At 33.0% G+C, this 20,094-nt stretch overlaps 1 protein-coding gene across 1 annotated transcript in view; it reads left to right on the top strand.

Moving 5' to 3' along the window:
* CSTF3 (cleavage stimulation factor subunit 3) overlaps positions 1-20,094 on the top strand; it is a 63,713-nt gene that overhangs the window by 2,695 nt on the left and 40,924 nt on the right. Inside the window, exons 2-3 of the mRNA XM_019738568.2 lie at positions 10,934-11,035; positions 11,155-11,250. Coding sequence (XP_019594127.1) covers positions 10,934-11,035; positions 11,155-11,250 — 198 coding nt within the window. The remainder of the gene's footprint in view (positions 1-10,933; positions 11,036-11,154; positions 11,251-20,094) is intronic.

Here is a 20,094-nt window from a genome sequence, read left to right as displayed (position 1 = left end):
TTAAACAAAATGATAATTTAAATAGTACCATGATTAAAAATATGAATCAACTAGCTTGTCTTATGTATAAGACAACAGTCAGTGAAAATTTAGAGGAAAAGAGGAGTGCCTAAAATGACATGAAGTGAAGAATACAAAAGCACTCTGAATGATGGATTTGCTTAGGAAAGATGCCAACGGATGGGATAGACAGAACTTTGCAATACATGAAGTGTAGATAGATTTCTTTTAGCCTTTTAGCATTGAAGCTCTAAAAAAAAAGTTTGTTGAATAAACCAAATAATATCTTATTTAAGTCAAAAATATAGATGGTCATTTCTTTCTTGGTACTGAATCTCTGGATTTGTGCCATTTGAAAGAGGGAAATGATTGTAGACAGCCAAAATCACGACTAAGGTTTATTGTAAATTTTTTTGCTCTTGTAAGGAAGTTCTGTTTTGCATTTAGGGAGCTATTTAAATTACCTTCCAGTGTTTGTGGGTATTCTCCTGGAGCTTTGTGTTTACTGGTTTTGCCAGTTTAATGGGGACAAAATCATGTGCATATAGTTTTTTTCTCCCTAATGAACACATCTGGTTCATGTGTGGAATGACTGTATTTTTATCTTACAGATTTTTTTTTAACTGCTGGATTCAACTTTTGATCTCATTCTTTCTTAGCCTTATTTTACCTTATGCACTACTTCCTACAGCATTTAGTAAGCTATTGCTTAGAGTTCCCTCCACTGAATTTGAGCTTGGGTTGATGGGGCTGCCGTATTTATCATTGCATTTTAAAAACCTAGGAAATACTGTTTTGATTCTTAAAAGTGTTCAGTAAATGAATGGATGAATTTTGTACTAAGGTTATATGTGATACATTACACATTTTCAAAGAATTTAATCATTTGTGAAACAGATGCATAAGTAATGCAAAATAAAATATTTTGGACATAAGAGTGGATAGTTTTAAAGTTTTGTTGGCTAAAAGGAGGAAGAGGAATGTGTTGGGCCATGTCAATTCATATGAACCTTTAAGTCCCTAAGATGTTTTTACACTCTCGTCTCTTAGAAATAAGATGTAAGCAACCTATACGCCTGTCCTAAAATTAAGAAGGCCTAAAAATATAAACAAAATGATCCTCACTTTGGGAAAATTTCATGAATTGAAGAAGCACAGATAAATTGCCAGTACTTAACAAAAGGGGATTCAGGGCCATAAATCAGTGTTTTGCTTTGGTGAAAAATAAGTTTGGGAAGATACAGAAAATATGAAAAATATGTATTCTTATATACTTATGAGGAAAGAAAGCTCAAACACCCACAATGTTGAAACCTGAAGCCTGGTTTATTTTGTTGGGTAATTATTACTACTTACTAGCAGTTAAGAGGTAACAACAGCAGCGCCAAATAATTTTAAAGCCAAAGTGTGTGTGTGTAGGGGTTAGGAACAGGGAAGGAAAGGATCAAGTACTTAGGCGGTGCTTTCTTTGGGCCCAATTATTTGTATCTGTTTTTAACAAAATCTTTTGTAATAGCCTTTCCTACTTTTGCCCTTCCTATTTTGAAGTGATATTTAGTGTGCCAGTTTGGGGCAAATTTGATTTGATCGTTATTAATATTTATTGAGAAAACTGGGGTATATAGAATATTTGACAATGATTGGTTTCTAAGAGAAAGTGATCTGTGTTTACAAAAGTATTGGTTTTCCTTAGAGGTACAGCCGAAGGTACTGTGTTAGGAGAGATTGCATTCTTTCTGCATTAGGATCATAGGAGTTTCAGGGAATACAAGGGTTGACATACTGGAGAGACCTTCTGGGACAGCAAATCTGCATTCAGATGTTTGTACCTATTTAGTGGACAATTGCCAAAAACAATTAATAGTTTTAAGCTCTTCTGTCATTGTTCTTAAATTTATTTCACTTTAGACAAGATCTAGTAGTGAATTTGAGTCTTTTTGTTCTGCTGGACAGTTGGTAATGTGAAAATTGATCTAAAAAGGGACTTGAGTTGGGCAAATGTTTAAACTATTTCTAGGTTAATGGCTATTTTATAATAAGCAGTAAATATTGAGTAAAACCAGAAGGGCAAAACTATATACTAATTGATCTTTTCCTAATGTTTCACTTAGTTTATCTAGTGAATTAATATCTTGGCTACTTTTGGTCTAAAGAAGCAACATTTTTCAAATTCTAAAAGATTAAGGTTTTTGTTTGTAATTTGTAGCTATTTGTTTCCTAGGGGTTGGATAAGCAAATTTAATAAGCAAATATGATAAGTATAATTATTTGGACCAATAATAGCTGTTAACTTATTTTTTTCTTTTTAAGTTTTTGGGTTGCATATTTAGTAGATTTTTAGTCTTTGGAAGGGTTGAGGGATTACATAAAGGATACACATTCAAATTCATACACAAAAAGACATGTAGTAGAGCTTTGTTGCTCTGGTAAAGGAACACAGGATTAAGCTGGCTTCCAGTCCTAATGTTACCTGTCAAATGAAGTGGCTAAGTACTTGCAGATAGTCTTGCAGTGCTACACTAGTCTTTTAATTTTGAAAAAAAAGTTTAGCTGTCAAGAGAGACTTAAGATTTCAAATGTATAGTATAGTGTATGCAGTTTTCTTAGTACTTTAGCAAAAATTGGAGTGACTTAGATCTGATGCCACTTTATTTTTGAAAAAGATATATTTATAGGACAGATAGATTAGGTGGTTTTTCTCAAAATGGAGTCCATGGTTCATTGCATCATAATCACTTAGGTGCTTTATAAAACTACAGGTGTTTACACCCCAATTTCAGACATTCCTTAACAGATTCTGTAAGTGAGGCTGAGAATTTTCCTTTGAAACAAGTACCACAGGTGATTTTTATGTAAATGAAAAATTGCAAACCACTTAGACAGGACCCCAGTTTTGACATTTGACTTTGATTAAACTTTCACTGATCTGTATTTTAACTTAATTTAAAGTTGTTCTTGAATACATTCTTGATAAAATAAGTAGAGGAAAAAATTGCAGATTATTTGAGGATGGTTAGGCTTTTGATACTATTTTATTGATTTTTCTCCCCAACTATATTTAGTCATTACCCTTAGTAGTGGAAAATACTCATAAAACCAGGTTTGTTCTCAGCTTGTTCTGTTGGTCATGGTCAAGAGCTTATATGGGTTTAAATCCTTTAACTTACCACACACCCCCATAGTTTTTGTTTGTTTTTATTGGGGAACAGTGTGTTTTTCCAGAGCCCATCAGCTCCAAGTCTTTGTCCTTCAATCTAGTTGTCGAGGGCGCAGCTCAACTCCAAGTCTAGTTGCCATTTTTGATCTTAGTTGCAGGGGGCGCAGCCCACTATCCCATGAGGGAATTGAACCGGCAACCTTGTTGAGAGCTCGCGCTCTAACCACCTGAGCCATCCGGCTGCCCCGACACCCCCCCAGTTTTGACATTTGACTTTGATTAAACTTTCACTGATCTGTATTTTAACTTAATTTCGGTGTGAGCTAACATAATACCCTCCCTATTTACCACAAAAGTAGACAGCCATTTAGAGAAAGAGGACTACCTTTTTCTGTCCAAGTTTTACTTCCCTAGTGGGAATGGGAAGAAGTAGTAATTTTATTTCAATCATTTATATAGTAGTTTGTCACTTCTCCACCTCCCTCCCCCAATTAACTCCCTAATACGAGGAGTGATCAAACAATAGTGAATGTTTAAATAAAAAGAAAATTATTACAGTAAAAGATACATTGCCATTAATCCCCCTTTCTTTGAACACACTTGTTCCATCATTCTTAACCAATTTGAAGCCGTTCTGGAAGTCCTCTTTCATGAGGGTCTTTAGTTGCATTGTCGTCGCTGCCATGATGTCTTGAATCATTTTGACTTTGGGAGAAAGTATCAGAAGTCACACGGTGCTAGATCCCGTAAGTAAGGTGGATGAGGACACATCATAATGTTTTTTATTTGACAGGAATTGCCATGTACCAGAAGCAATGTGTGACATGGAGCGTTGTCATGATGGAGGATAATTTATGGTACACTTCAAAACACCTTCTCTCAACCCTAGCTCACACCTGACTTGCCACACACTGTTAGTAAGGTTCAGTGCGCCTCTTCCCAAAATGAAGATCCCTGCCTTCCCGTTGGATGGCACTCGGCAGCAGCATTCACTGTATTTTGTGATCAAAATGGAAAAGGCTCCGAGTCACACATGGCTTCTGGTACAGCAATTTCTGTCCAATAGGAACATTACGGTGTGTCCTCATCCACCTTATTCACTAGATTGGGCACCATGTGACTTCTGGCTCTTCCCCAAAGTCAAAAGACCGTGAAAGGTAAATGTTTTGAATCGACTCAGGACATCAAAGCAGCCACAATAGCGCAACTAAAGACATTCACGAAAGAGGACTTCCAAAACTGCTTCAGAAAGTGGCAAGAATTATGTGGTAAGTGTGTTCGAAGTGAGGGGGAATATTTTTAGGGGGGTTAATGGCAATGTGTCTTTTACTGTAATACATTTTTTAAAATGTAAACATTCATCTTATTTTTTGATCAGACCTCATATAAGTGAAGCTGCCATGTAGAAAGAAAATGGTTTGCAGTTTCAGTAAAGCTTGTTAACAGTGAGTTTTCCATAGGTACATGACATATCCACAATCATGAAAAGACTATTAAAAATGCTTCTCTCTTTTCGAATACATAAGTAGTTACGTAGTATATACTTCATCCAAAATAAATTGCAAGCAAAAGTGTCTTCAGCTCAGTTAATGAAGTACCACAAAAAATGTAAAACAGTGCTATTTTCATTACCTACTTTTTTGTTTTAGAAAATATTTTTAAATAAAAAGGAATTTGTTTTAAACATGAATTTAATTGTTTTTTGTTTTAATTTTTAATATAATAATACTCATAGAAATAACCCACATTTAAAAAATGTCTTTGGTTACTGAATAAGTGTGCAAAACAATTCTTCACAAAAAAGTTTGACAATTGTTGAAATATTGCACGGTGCCTGTCAGGCCAATGTCATTAAGTTCAATTTCTCTGAGTTAGCTTTACATAACAAAAGGTTAAGTTTGGAAAGTGAAAAGACAACCCACTGTAATGGGATAAAATTTTTATAAGTCATATATCTGATCAGGGGCTTGTATCTATAACATAAAGGACTCTTGCAATTCAATGATAAAAAGATAAATAAAAATGGGCAAAGTATCTGAATAGACATTTCTCCAAAGGTATACAAGTGGCCAATGAGAACAGGAGAAAATACTGAACTTTATTAGCAGTCAAGGAAATGTAGATTAACACCAAATGAGATTCCATTTCACTCCCACTATGATAGTTGTAATCATCACGGTGACATAATAACAAGTGTTGGTGAAGAGGTGGAGAAATTGGAACCCTCGTAGCACTGCTAATAGGAATGTAAAATGGTTTAATCACTTTGGAAAACAGTCTGGCAGTTCTTCAAAATGTTAAACATAAGATTACCATATGGCTTAGCAATTTCAGTTCTAGGTATATACCTAAGAAAAAAGAAAACAAACTGAACACACCTAAAGTGAAACAATCTAAATTCCATCATTTATTCCATTATTTATTCTATCAACTGATGAATAAATAAATTGTGGGATGTCCATAGAGTGGAATGTTATTTAGCAGTAGAAAGGCAAGTACTGATACATGATAAAACATGAACCTGGAAGACATGCAAAGTGAAAGCTAGAAACAAGAGAACACATACTGTATGATGTCATTTAGAAGAAACATCTGCACAACTATGGAGACAAAAGTAGATTGGTGGTTGCCTAGGGCTAGGGAATTGGGAATGACTGTTAATGGGTACAGGTTTTGGGTTGGGGGCTGATAAAAAGGTTTTAAAACTTACTGTGGTAGTCACACAACTCTCAATATACTAAAAATCATTGAATTTTGTACTTTAAATGGACGAATGTATGATGTGATTATGTTTCAGTGAAGTCATGATTAAAAAATAAGAAAGGTGAAACACATAGTGGGTTTACCTGACCCTCCATGCTTTTAGCCAGTTGTACACGTGTTATTTACAGAGAAAATAAAATAGTTGATATTTTAGCAATACACTACTACTAGAAAATTCATAGAACAGATGCTAGAGAGTCTCTCAGTGTTTTCTCTTCATACGAAGAAAGAAATACATCAAATTCACATTTTTTTCCTGATTTTTGTGTTCATTTGAGTTGTACCTCTCTGTGTACTCCATACCAGTTGTATTACATTACTGGTGTTTTAAATTGTACAAATCAAAGAGATTCCCAGAGTTCTAATATCATTGGTTATGTGCATGCCTTGGAAATTAGTCTAGCTTTTGTTCTGCTCATTTGACTTGGGGCCCCATACTATTCCCCACTAATATCTGTCTAAAGAATGATGGTGGAATTATAGTTTATTAAAGGCAAAAGCTGGGTTTTGATAGATTGTTTGTATAGTATAAGTTTGGGAACATGTAAGCATGGGACAGTTCTTCTGCTATAGGAAGCAGAGTTCTCACCTCATTCCATTATAAGTGGGCCCTGGAAACTTGCTGCAAATTTCTTATAAAGTGACTTGTTCCTCTAATCTGTCAGCAGAGTCAGGAGGTATTAATGCAACTCCATTCCTTAACGAGGCAGAGTCTCCTTGTGGATACTAGAAAACTGTTCGATTTTCCTTTGTTCTATAGGGTTATGGTAACCCGGCCAGTAAACAAACCTGTGCAGTTGGCTACCCAACAGGTTCATAGCTGTGACGATGAATGACTTCTTGCTCTGGGAATTACATGCAACCACATGCAAAGATCAGAGTTGGCATTTTGGTTAGCTTCCATTGCTAATGGACTTGATTGAGAATTATCTGTCTAGATTGTTTTATGAATGTTTAACTACATCCTTGGCCAGAGGAAACTATTTAGGGATGTAACAGATTCTGAAAAGAGCTGAGCCATGGTTCTGTCAGATTCTAACTGGACTTTAGGCAGTTTCATGTAATTTAATTATATTTCTTATGAAATGGGGTTATTAGTTACTTAACAAGGAGTGGTGATTAATGCCTAACATAGTAGACGCTCAACAAATGTTTTCTACACCTGCTCACCAGCATCCTTTACGTGGGTCCTTAGATCCATGGAAACCCCTTCCTCCAGGTGTCTGTGGACAGAATTTTAGGGGTTCCATGAACTAGAGTGGGGAAAATCAAACTACTATTGAGCCTTTCCTTTTATTATGAATATAGGCAAGAAACCACTCTAGTAGTGTTATCAACAGCTGTGGCTGGGACGTACATACCATATTCAAAATACCGTGTTTCCCCGAAAATAAGACTTAACTGGACAATCAGCTCTAATGCGTCTTTTGGAGCAAAAATTTATATAAGACCGTTTTATTATAATATAAGAGCGGGTCTTATATTAATTTTTGTTCCAAAAGACGCATTAGAGCTGATTGTCGGGCTAGCTCGTATTTTTGGGAAACATGGTTGTTGCACTCATCACTGGACTTGCCATAGGATCTTGTTATTTAATGTGTTAAATTTCTATTACTGTGTAAAACTTTGTTTTAAAAATATTACTATGTAAAACTTTGTTTTAAAAGTATTTCAATAATTATATTTCAACAAAGGTTTCTTTTGAAAACCCTCATAGTTTGTGTATTTAAGAACATTATTCCCGAGAAAGGGACCCAAGGTTCTGTGGCACCAGAAAAGGTTAGGAACCCCTGGGAAGGCATGGTTTTCAACTGAGGCTGCACATTAGAACCGCCTGGAGAGTTTTTAAAAAACAGTGACATTCCAGGCACGTTCCTAGGCTTGAATCCTGTGTTTTTAAATCCTGTTTCTCCCAGTTGATTCCAATGTGCTTCCAGGGTTGAGAATCACTACAGGAATGGCATACTTTATTTTAAGTAAGGAGACAACATTTATACTTGTGATTATACTGGTCAAATATTAGATGCTATCTTCTGAGTTTTCTCTGTTCTTTTGTGGTATACATTCTCTCATTTGGTAGGTTAATTTTCAGCAACTGCAAGTGCTTGTTGAGTGATTTGCGTCTCCCATCCAGCTGCTTTGAAACACTAATTGTTAATTTTGATTGACTATAGCAATTCAAGTACCATGTTTCCCCGAAAATGAGACCTAGCTGGACAATCAGCTCTAATGCTTCTTTGGGAGCAAAAATTAATATAAGACCCGATCTTATTTTCGGGGAAACACAGTATAGATTAGCTGTGTTTTAGTTCCTGGTTTAAACTTCTTGTGTCAGATTTGTTTATTTTATCATTAACATCTATAGTTGGTATCTTATGAATTAAGATCCTAGTTATTTAAAAATATTTTTAAAGTTTGTTCTTTCAAGAAGTAATCTTGTATCCCAAGTGCTCTTTCAGCAGTGTCTAGCACATACTAGGCACTGAGCAAGTGTTTCCCAGGTGAACAGTAAAAATTCAAACAGAAGAATATACAGTGTAAGTGTTTGTAGTGTATGTGTGTGTATATATCTCCCCAGCCTACCCCCACTTTTTTAAAAACCCAATATATGGAGATGGGTCCTATATTGCTATTTATAGACTTGCTCTGCCTTTTTTTTAGTGACTACAAATCCATAATATACATAACCAGTTCTTTCATACATGATTATTTAAATTAATTCTAGTCTTATGTAACAACCAACAGCCTAGTAGCTGATTATTCTTGAGTATACATTTTTGTGCATGTGTGCAGTAGGATATGTTGTCAGAAGTGGAATTCAGGGTCAGACATTTATATTAAATTTTGATCAGTATTACTACTTGCCCATGCCAACAGTGTGAGAATGTGTTTCTGCATACCCTTTCCAGTGCAGTGTTAATTATAAAACACCTTTGATTTTAAAGTTCATTGTTACTTTTAGTAAGAACAGTTTGAATACTTTGCCCTTTTGTTGTTGTTGTTGCTAGTCTTTAGTGACTGAACTTTATATTAATAAATTTAGTACTTTACCATATGTGTTGGGGGCATTTTTTAAGTTTGTCTTTTGACTTTGATTACGATACTTGACTGATGCCCAAATTTAAACTTAATGAATTAAGTTTACTCTTTTTAAAGGCTTCTGAAGAGCCTTTCCCACACAAAGATAAATTTCAGTATGTTTTCCTCTAGTTCTTTATTGTGTTTTTGTTTTTAATGTTTAAGTCTTTGATCTATCTGATTTTTACTTTGGTATAAAGGGTAAATAGAGTTCAACTTTATTTTGATTAAGTTAGCTTTGCAATTACTCTAACAGATGACTATAGTTATTTTAACACCATACTTCAAATAATCCACCATTCTGATTTGAAATAACACCTTTATTATTTGCTAATTTTCCATATATTGTTCTTTCCAAACCAGCCTGATTCAGTGATTGATTTGATTTGTCACCATTACCAACTCTCCCACTTTCATTTTCTGTTTTAATATATGGGTAGGGCCAGTAGTCTTCCTTTATTAAACGTTTCCACTTTTAGTTTCTTGAGCAATCTACTTATAAAGCTCTTGTATATTAGTAAAACATAGTTTGGATAGAAAATTACATTAGTCTTTTAAAACATGTTTTTCTTTCTAGATAAATACATATTTATCAGTGATAGAAATTAATTTATTTTAAAGAAAAAAGTGTATTTCTCCCAGGTAATTTTTTTTCCTAAAGAGATAACTGAAAAAATATTCCATCTCGTGTTTTGATGGAATTGTTGAGATATTGTCACCAAAAAAATGGGATAAAAAGAAAGGTGTTAGGGGCAGTGCTTCCCTCTCTAACCTCTCTTGAATATTATTAATGTATATTGCCATATTATACATTTCTAAAAGTCCCACAAAAAGGCAAAATGAAACTTTGTGTAAGTTAACATTTATGTGACTTATTTATCACTTTCTTTTTGCGGTATTCTGAACAACTGTAGTATTCTGAACAACAGTTTGAGAAGTAATACTAGTATTTATGCCTTATGTGCTAACTACTGTTAAAATATTTCTATAATAAAAATAAAACTACCTTATTAAAGGGTTTAGAGAATATTGAAAGATAGAAAGAGGGGGGGAATCACTTGTACTTCCATCCCTTACCCACATGATCACTAAACATGTTATTACAGTCTTTTTACAATGTGTGAATTATATTTTTAAAACTTTTACATAAAAATAAAATGTTCATGTTATTTCATACTTTTTCTTTGTGGCTCAAGATGAATGCACTAGAGCAGTGTTTCTCAAAGTTGGTCCAGGAACCCTGGGGGTTCCTAAGATACTCAGAGGATCTGTGAGTTCAAGCTGTTAAGACATTATTTGCCCTTTCACTCTTAATGTATCATGAGTACATAGTGGAATTTTTACATGATGTGATATCATAGCAGATTGAATGCAGAAGCAGATATGAAAATCTAGCTACACATTTTGAAGTCAGACATTTAAATAAATTTGCAAATATGTAAAAAGGACAATTGTTGAATTTTTAAGTTTTTCATTAAAATATTATTTCTGTTAACATGTAAGTAATTTTATTATTTGGACATGAATGAATATTTAACATTTTTCTCATTTTTAATTACTAATATGATAAATATTGAAATAGCCCACATAAACAAAAGTTCTTGGGCATACTCAATAATTTTTCAGAATATAAAAAGGGTCCTGAGACCACAAAGTTTGAGAACTGCTGTTCTATAGTATTTAATATAAAGATGGGTTTGTTTAAATTTAAAAATGTCTTTTAAAGGTATGTCATCACTTGATTTTGTTTTTATTCAATTGACCTAAGATAACATGTTATGGATGGATTACAGAAAATGCAGCCTTCTTTTCTGAGAAGGCATTTTTATGCTTTGTATTACAGTGATACTCTATCCAGGGATTGATAAACTGTGTTTGAATTAGGCATGAGATTTTTAAATCAGTAACTTCAGTTCATTGTTTTTTTCCCCCCAGGCAGCTGAGTATGTCCCAGAGAAGGTGAAGAAAGCCGAAAAGAAATTAGAAGAGAATCCATATGACCTTGACGCTTGGAGCATTCTCATTCGAGAGGCACAGGTTTAGTGATATAGGATTACATTTCCTTCTCTATGGGTCCAATCACACTACTTGGTTCTACAGTAAATATTTTCATAATCCTAATATTGTAAATGCTGTTTATTGGTTTTCAATTTTAGAATCAACCTATAGACAAAGCACGGAAGACTTATGAACGCCTTGTTGCCCAGTTCCCCAGTTCTGGCAGATTCTGGAAACTGTACATTGAAGCAGAGGTTAATATTTTATTTTATTTTTCTTATATAGCAGTTGATAGGAATTGTAGGATACACTATAGTGGTAGAAACAAGTTAGGAACATAGATAGCACAACTAGGACAAGGAGGATTTAAATGTCTCTTGCCTTTATTTTGTAAAATAGGTATGAAGGAGTAATTAAAATGAATTTTTGAAATTTGGGTCTTTACAAGCTGATGATTGTTGCATTTTGGAGTTGCAACAACATTAAAACAGTTTCAATGGTATTGGAGTGCTTTAGCCTTTTATTTACTTGTCATGTGTCAATTTATTGCCTCCTGTGTCATTTATTTAGAACTCATTTTTCTTTTTATTCCTACTTACAAACTAATATGAACTACTGGTATAAGAAAATACATAAATGTTAACTTAGTTTCATAGGGTATTTTGAATGTCTGGTGAAATGAAACATTTAGATGAAAAATTATTTCATATTTTAATTTTGTGAAAATATACAAGGTTTGTCAATAAATGTAAGCACTTCAATAATTTAAAGAAAGTTTTTTCTGTAGGATGCAGTTTACATTATAGAGGGAAAAGCTAATGTGACTGAAACCTATGTAATAATTTTTGCCTTGATACCTTTTCATTACTTTCTAACTATCTTGATATTTGAAGTCAGGCATGTTTATTTTAAAGAGTAAGGGCCCTATTCTTAATTATGATTAGAAGGGAAATTTTCATTTTTGAAGACTGGAATTAGCAGTCAAGATGATAATAAAGTGTTAATGTATCGATAACAATTGGCACCAAGTAATCATTTTTCAGGTTATAAATTAATGGGATGGAAGGGGTGAGATGGGAATAATTAATATCCACATTAAGCTCAAAATGCTATCCATTCCTTTTTTGTAACTTATTTTACTTATGAAGTATTCTTTTGAATATTAATTTTGTAGTATAAGTTCTCAACATAATCAAGTACATTGCAGCCTCGTCATAACATTTTCCACAATAGCTGAAATTTGATAATATGTGGGTCTGTTTTGGACTTATTCAAAGGGCTTTAGTCGTCAGCAATACTGAACCGACTTCAACACAACACAGTGTTACCTGTGATGTGTCCTCAGAGTGGACTCAACCAACAGCAGCTTTAAATTGAGGCTACAGTGTACTCATTGAATTTGTGCTTAGTTTATATTGCATTTGGGAATGGGGAATTACTTGACAATAGCAGGAACATTATGTGTGTGTGTGTGTGTTACATTTTTTGTGTGTGGTTGTATATGTGGTTTGTGTGTTTGTATGTGTGAGAGAGATTGTACCTTACGTGGAGTCTGGTTGTGGTTTTGTCCCAAACCGTATCCTTAAGGTTTCATCACTTATCCTTTGGGACCGTTTCTTTCCTAAATATATTTAATCATCAGAGTAGACAGGCACGAAATTCAGGTGAGTGAATAGGTCTGTCTGAAGTATGCTGAAGCCGGTGCTACTTTGTAATACTGAGTAAAGCAAGGAACCTGGATCACCTGTACTTGGTCTGCATTCCAGTTTGACTTTACAAACACATTAGGGTATATGCAGCGCATCAGAAATGAACATAATTGGTATATAAAAGTTTTGTATAATGAAATAATACTTTTTGAGTTTTAGAAATTCCTGTCAGCTTCTCAAATAGGCATTATTCATGCGTTTTATTAGGTTGGTGCAAAAGTAATTCAGTTTAAAAGGTTAAAAATGAATGTAAAACTGCAATTACTTTTGCACCAACCTATATTATCACATAAGTTAAACTGAAATTGTTAGTTAGATACTTCATTCTGTAAGTATAAACACAATGAGTCTGTTTTTCTCCCATTTCCTAACTGAAAATAACATGTGCATTCCAAGACAGAATGCTAAGATGACCAGATGTTATTCCAAGGGGCTAAAAGTGGTCTAAGTATCAGGCTCATTTCATGTATTTCAGAGCTACCAGCTAGTGTCTTATTTAGTTGGTCATGTTTGCAGTTATTTTACACACACACAAATATGAATGTATGTATAAAACATCTTTTGAGAAAAAGTGGTAAAGAATATATATGTATATTTTGTAAAATTTGTGGTTTAGGAATTAAGATGTTAAATTGAATGCTGATTTCAGAAATGCATATCTTGAGCTGTGTTTTTTCTCTTTTTTCCTGATTTGCTCTTCATTTTTTAAATTTTCACATTTTGTACTTCGTTTAGCCTGTGAGAAGCTAAAACTTTCTTTGGCCGTGTCACCCATGTGGCCTTTAATATTTCTGGAGAAGACACATAGCCTATTTATAATACATTAAAATCTAAAGTAATAATAAGAATGTCTACATTAAAAGTAGTACTAACAGTGTTTACATAACATCCTGTATGCACTCTCAAGAAAATAAAGTTTTTTGATACATTTGTTGTAACTCAGTACTTCATGGGGAAATTGTAATGTTTCATTTATTTATGTTCAGTTAAGCCAACTTGTGTGAGTCCAAATGCATTTAGTTCTTTTTTAATAGAAAATATGAAAAATATGTACATTTTTAATAACGAGATGATTTGCTTCCCCAGAGAAATTTTTTGTAAATTCTACTTAAGATCAAAGTGGCAAAAAGGACTTTTTGTTTTTTTGCTTTTAAACTTGAGACATCAGTTAAAAATTAGAGCACATTACAGTTTTTAGTAAAGAAGTTAATTATACTAGTTTGATATTTTTATTATTTGCCTGTGTGTCAGCTTTTCTCATCAGTGAGTATTTAGCAATACCTACCTACTTGTGCAAAATTTGAACTTTAAAATGTCATCCTTAATTCATTATCCACTTTAATTGTTTTGCTGAAGAGTAGAAATTGTTGGAGGCAAAAATTCTCTTGTAATGAAAGGGTATTTAGGACCAACGTGTTTGTATTTATAATATTATAAAATTTCAAAATTAGGCCAAATACCTCTAATGTTGGATATATTATACAGTCATGAGCCGCATAACAACATTTCAGTCAAGGACGGACCACGTATACAATGGTGTTATACCTATAGCCTGGGTGTGTAGTAGGTCATCTAGGTTTGTGTAAGTGCACTCTATGATATTCACACACAATTGCAAAATCACTAACGATGCGTTTCTCAGAACATATCCCTATTGTTAGGCAGCACATGACTGTATAGGCTCACATTTTGCCTCAGATGCGTGAAATGTATTGCTTTACTCCTGAATTCCAAAACAGCTACGTTACATGATTTAACAATATCATAAGAGCAAAACAATTGTATGAATATTCTATAGCCATTGAGTGGGTATATGAATGTCTTAAAGCTGCAGTGTAATATATTTTTCAGCTAAGTGGAATATCCAGTCAAAGAGCCTCAATGCTCTTTAAAGAACCACTCTTTAGAGTAGTCAGAAGGGTCACTAAGTATCACAAAATTGAGAAAATTTATAGTTTTGCCATATTCTTAAAGTTTTTCTCCCCCTTATGGTTTCTACAGCCTTTCATGTAGCTAAGTAGTCACTGTGACAGCATGTAAGCTACAATATCTTATTGTTAGAAGTAATTTGTTCCGAATTGGGCCACATAAGAAATTTTTGTACAAAAGGATGTTTTTATTGGTAGCTGAAGGAGAAATGAAGAAGGTAATGCTGCTGGTAATAGCAACAATGTATCTGAAAGCTGTAATTCCTTAATAAAAATATATAGAGAATTGATTGCTTTTTATTTTAAAAAATTTTAAACTTGAATACTTTTCTTAGAAATAATGGGTTGTAAATTATACATTTTAATTTTTTTCAAAATAACCTTTCAACTTGGGGAAAATGACTTAAAAAATACCTTTCTTGGAAAAAGAAAGTGAACTCAGGATGGAACATGAGTGACCTAAATAGAAATAAACTTCACTTGTCTTTACTGTTTTAATGCCTCTAGCAGTTTACACTACTGTATTATAATGTTTTGTATATATTGATTACTGTGATTTTTAAATGCAGGTAAAATTATTGCATTATATAGATTTTTTCCCCCTATACTTCAGCTTGCAATCTTTTCTTTAAAGAATCTGTACCCTTTTCTTATAGATCTGCTCTTTTCCTGTTTGTAATAAATGTTGGTCCATGTCTGTGTGATTATTCAGATTGTACTCTAAAATGCAATACGCTTTTTAATTCTTAAATGCATGTATAATATAGTGTAGGGGTGTAAAATAAAACAAATTATGTGCAAACACAGAACTAAATGATCAAATATCTGAAAGTGTTGAATAATTACATACTATTTTAATGTTTACTATTCTTACATAGTAAACTTCTCTTTTAGGTTTTATTAAACTGTCTTCTCCCATCACTTTCCCTTTTGTCATAGCATAGATGTTTAGGTGTTGTCATTTCTAACATGGTTTATACATTTTTTTCCCCTTGGGGACCTTTCTCTTCACCCAAGGCATTACATAATGAAACTATTTTCAAAAGGACATAGTTAATTTATATAAAATTTCTTTTTTAACAATCTTGTTTCTATTCTTTGTCTTATAAATATTTTATGTGAAATGTAGGCATTTATTTTTAAGCAAAACCTTACACTTAGTAACCTGGTTGCCTTTATATTTCTCAACTTTATAAAGCAAAATTATAATCTTTGCAGTAACGATGAAACATTGAAAACAATGGTCATCGTTTTCCCCCTGCAAAGACTCTTAAGTTTTTAACCCAGCTTTTTTATATTCTATTTTTGTATGTGTATTAAGTGTTATGGAATATTCTGAACATGTGGAAAAGGCATCTCTAACTAGATTTTAATAAAAAGTACATTCTAAAATTCGTTGGGAAACAAAAACGGTTATTTGGTCATGCAGTTTGAAGTTTCCCTATGGGTAGTGTTTTAAGCCTAAATTTCTTGGGCACTTACGGAATAACAACACTTAATACATAATACTTAATAATTTTTAAAAACTTTTGGGCATTGTAGTCTATAAGATTTTAGGGGACCATTTTGGCATATGACCCCCTATACCTGTCCCAAAGGTCTTAAAGGTATGCTCCAACATGGCATCCATGAATAAACAAGCACACTTAACCCCTTCGTAATATTTCAGTTAGAAACTTCCATTTTTGGAAATAGAACTAATCCTATCACAGAAAAAAACCTTTTTTAGGGTGCATTTTTGGTTCTAACTTGAGCATTGAGGAATCAGGTGGCTTTCTCTTAGAAAACAAAAAGACCTTAAAAATCAAAGGCTCGACTATTTCCCAATAGGTTTATTGTGTTTAGTGTGTGCTTAAAACAACTTGCGAACAGCTTTTCTTTTGAATGAGTCTGGTTCGAGGCATTTCCAAGAAATGAAGATGTCTAAAATAATAATAGTGATACCTATTAAAAGTTGTATTTCTAAATGTGGAGAAGAATGCATTTATTTACTTGTAAATAATTTACTTTTGAAACTTTCATTTTTATTACTAAACAGTTTTGCTCTTTGGAGCAGAAAACAAATGGTTAGTATAATGGTGTAATTAATTGAAGTCTACATTTTTTTCCCACGTTCAGTCCACAGCAGTTTCACCAAATTATGAATATTTGCTTTGAATACAACTTGTTGAGAAACTAAACAGCTTTTTTAAGGCTCAGGGAAGCATAACCTGGGGTAAGTTTTATCATTTTGTATGCTAGGAGACCTCCAAAGAAAAATTTTCTATTTGGAAATAAGTGATAGTTATAAGAACAAAGAATGTGATGTCAAAGACGGTATTGAAATGTAGTTTTGGAATAATACTTTGAAATGTAATAAAGTACCAAAGCTGTTTTTAATGTTTCTAATACATTTATTCATGTGCTAGAACGTGTTCAATTACCTGTTTTAAAATGCAAAATTATAGCTCTAACATATACACATAACAGTGTTGTCAGTCTTTGTCTAAAGATTCCTATAGGGGATGTGATCCTTTTTTCCCCAGGTTTTATTGAGCTATAACATAAGTTTAAGGTATACAACATAATGATTTGATATATGTATATATTGCAAAATAATGAACGCAATGTTAACATCCATCACCTCACGAGGGAAATAGTCTTTCATGGTGACATTTTCTGTCTTAACTTCATATTGAAGAAAAAAGAATGTTGACCACTTCATGGTGATGGTTTTCTTGAAAATTTTTCTACTCAACAAATAATGAATATGCAAATATTTTATATATAAAGCCAAATTTAGAGCTGGAAGATGCGAAGAATTAGTTTAGCCTCCTTATTTTATACATGAATAAAATCAATAAAGAGATTGTCCATTTAAGCCAAAGTTTATAAACTACACTGCTTTAGGATCCCCTGTGAAGCACTGAAAAGGGTACAAGCTTTACAATTAGCATACCAGTATTACTGATTTGGTCTCCAAAGGATGAACACATGGAGTCTTACTGTTAGGTGTTTCTGGCAGCCAGTTTTGGGAATTGAGGCTTTAGACAGCAGCAATTGAATTTTATTGCTGTTTATTTCATACCTTGCAGAATACTGCCTATACTAGTCTGGGCTATAAAGTGATTAAAATCTGGCTAGTTTTTCTGAATGCACAATGTTGTGATTTATCAGTGAGTATATAATCAAGAATTAATCTCAGAGGCATGTGCTATGTGCTTGGGAGTATTCTTGAGAGAGTAATAACTATTTCTAAGATGAGTCAGGGTTAGGGTTGTGTTATTGAACTTTTGACAGTTTTTATTTTATTCCTAGATGTGAAACAACTTTCTGGTTCCATAAACAATATAGTCACCTATAAGAGCCAGACCTTTCAAGGAAGTCCCATGTGTTAAGAAAGGACCACTTAAGCTGAAGAATGCCGCTTAAAATATTAGGTTGGTGCAAAAGTAATTGCAGTTTTTGCATTTTTAATTGCCATTATTTTTGCACCAACCTAATAGTGTAGCTTTTTTGGACCGCTAACTCTTACCCTCGAGGGTTTTTAAACCTATGAATACTACGTCATAATTTCAGATTATTAGCTGACATCGTTCATTTAATTAGTACTTGAGTATAAGTACTTCTCATTCTTTTGGGTGGTGGGGAATGGAGTGTTCTCACAAAGAATCAGTCATTTCTAGATATTTCTGTAAGTCATTTCAATCCATTTCTTAATTTTTCACTATACAGATGAGTGCAGTGTTTTTCAACCATTTTAATGCTCTTCCCCTTAAAAACTTTTTTCCTAATTGGCTTTTAATGGTTTTTAAATCAAACATGACTAAAAAATGGTAATTTTAGTATTTCCAGTGAATGTCTATTCTCAAGAGAGTTGGCTCTTTCCAGCTACAATTGAGAATTTCAGCACCAGTGATATTTGTAAAACTACTTGAGTAATAACTAAATTTTATAAAATGTAAATGTCAGAAATGATATTAAAATATCGTCGCAGTATAGGCTGTCGGAGGGAGCTTAAAAGTATTTGGGGAATATTGCCAACAAAATAACTTTGGTACCTGAATTATCTGCATTTATTTTAATTCCTTCATCCACCTTTTCCTTTGATTATCAATTTTAACTACTGTGTAATTTTTTAAGGTTTTGTAGTTCGTTTAGTATATGTTAATAGGTAAGAAAATCCTTAAAACATTCATTACTTAGATTGTGTAGAGTTGAAGATTAAATTATATGCCAATCACTAGGGATCACATTGTTTAATTTGCTTTGTTATGCGCTGAATAGCAAGTCAGAACATTGCTTTCACGGGTTATAAGCTGACATTTTTATAACTTAAGCAATTTCTATAATGCATTTAAAATTTATTTTGAAAATATTTTGAAGTTACAAAAGAACAATGCAAAGAATTCCCACATACACTTTAGCCTGATGGACCAGTTTTTAACATTTTGCATATGCTTTCTATTTTTCCTGACTCATAAGTGATTGGGTTGCATACATCATGACCTAATGGAGATACTTTGACACTGTAAAAATCATATTATTCAACAACTGCCTATTCCATTTTTAATTTATTAACGATCTTGCCTGAGTCAATGATATTTTCCCAACAAATTACCTAGTGTCTTTCCATCTGTTTATTGTTGAGTGTACGTATGTACTCTTCAATAATGACTTAAATGTCAAGCTTATTTACATTTGATAACTATGGAAATACTAGCTTCTCTGTCCCTGCCCCCATTTTTTTTCCTTTTAAAACAGCTGTGAGTGTAGTTAAAGATGATTTACAGAATATCAGTTGGTTATGATTGTATCAAGTTTTCTAAATATAAAATCATATACTTTGTCAGTAATGCCTTTAAATTCTGTCATAAATTGTATGGGGAAGATAAAAATTGCTACCCCACTCGCAAAGTCATATAGAAACTTGTGTTTTCATAAGAACTGGTACGTAGGTTATGGGAAATAAATGATTTACTTTGTTGACCAAATGGCAAATTCAAATAAGAATTCATGTTTTGTTATTTGTTGTTTTTTAAATCATTGGATCTTTGGTTTTGAAACAGGTTAGAAAGTGAATCAAAAATATCATCTAGATAAATATTTGTGTTTGCAAATGCTATATTTTTTAAATACTCTTTAAGATAATTTCTTGGTTGTTTGAGACACAAATTAGTTAACACTTTAAAGAAAATAATTTTTCTATTAGCAAGTAAAGATTGCTTAAACCATGGAAGTGGTATTTTCCAAAAAGCAATTTGTTAAAGATGATGAATTTGAATTTCTTGAGTTCACAATTTCTTGAGTTCACAGAATAGTTGTGTGATTTAATCTTTATAGTTAGTGGGGTGGTTATTTGCCCTGTGCCTCAACTGCTGGGTTGGAATTCTACCCATTATCTGTGTTACTAAGATCATGTTTGGTAGTGTGGAAAAGATATTTAAAGAATTGCTTAGTTAAGCGGGAATTTGTAGGCTAC

Source organism: Rhinolophus sinicus, linkage group LG06 (assembly GCF_036562045.2).
Source record: "Rhinolophus sinicus isolate RSC01 linkage group LG06, ASM3656204v1, whole genome shotgun sequence".
In the NCBI taxonomy this organism is placed as follows: domain Eukaryota; kingdom Metazoa; phylum Chordata; class Mammalia; order Chiroptera; family Rhinolophidae; genus Rhinolophus; species Rhinolophus sinicus.
This window is presented reverse-complemented; position numbering and strand designations above follow the sequence as displayed.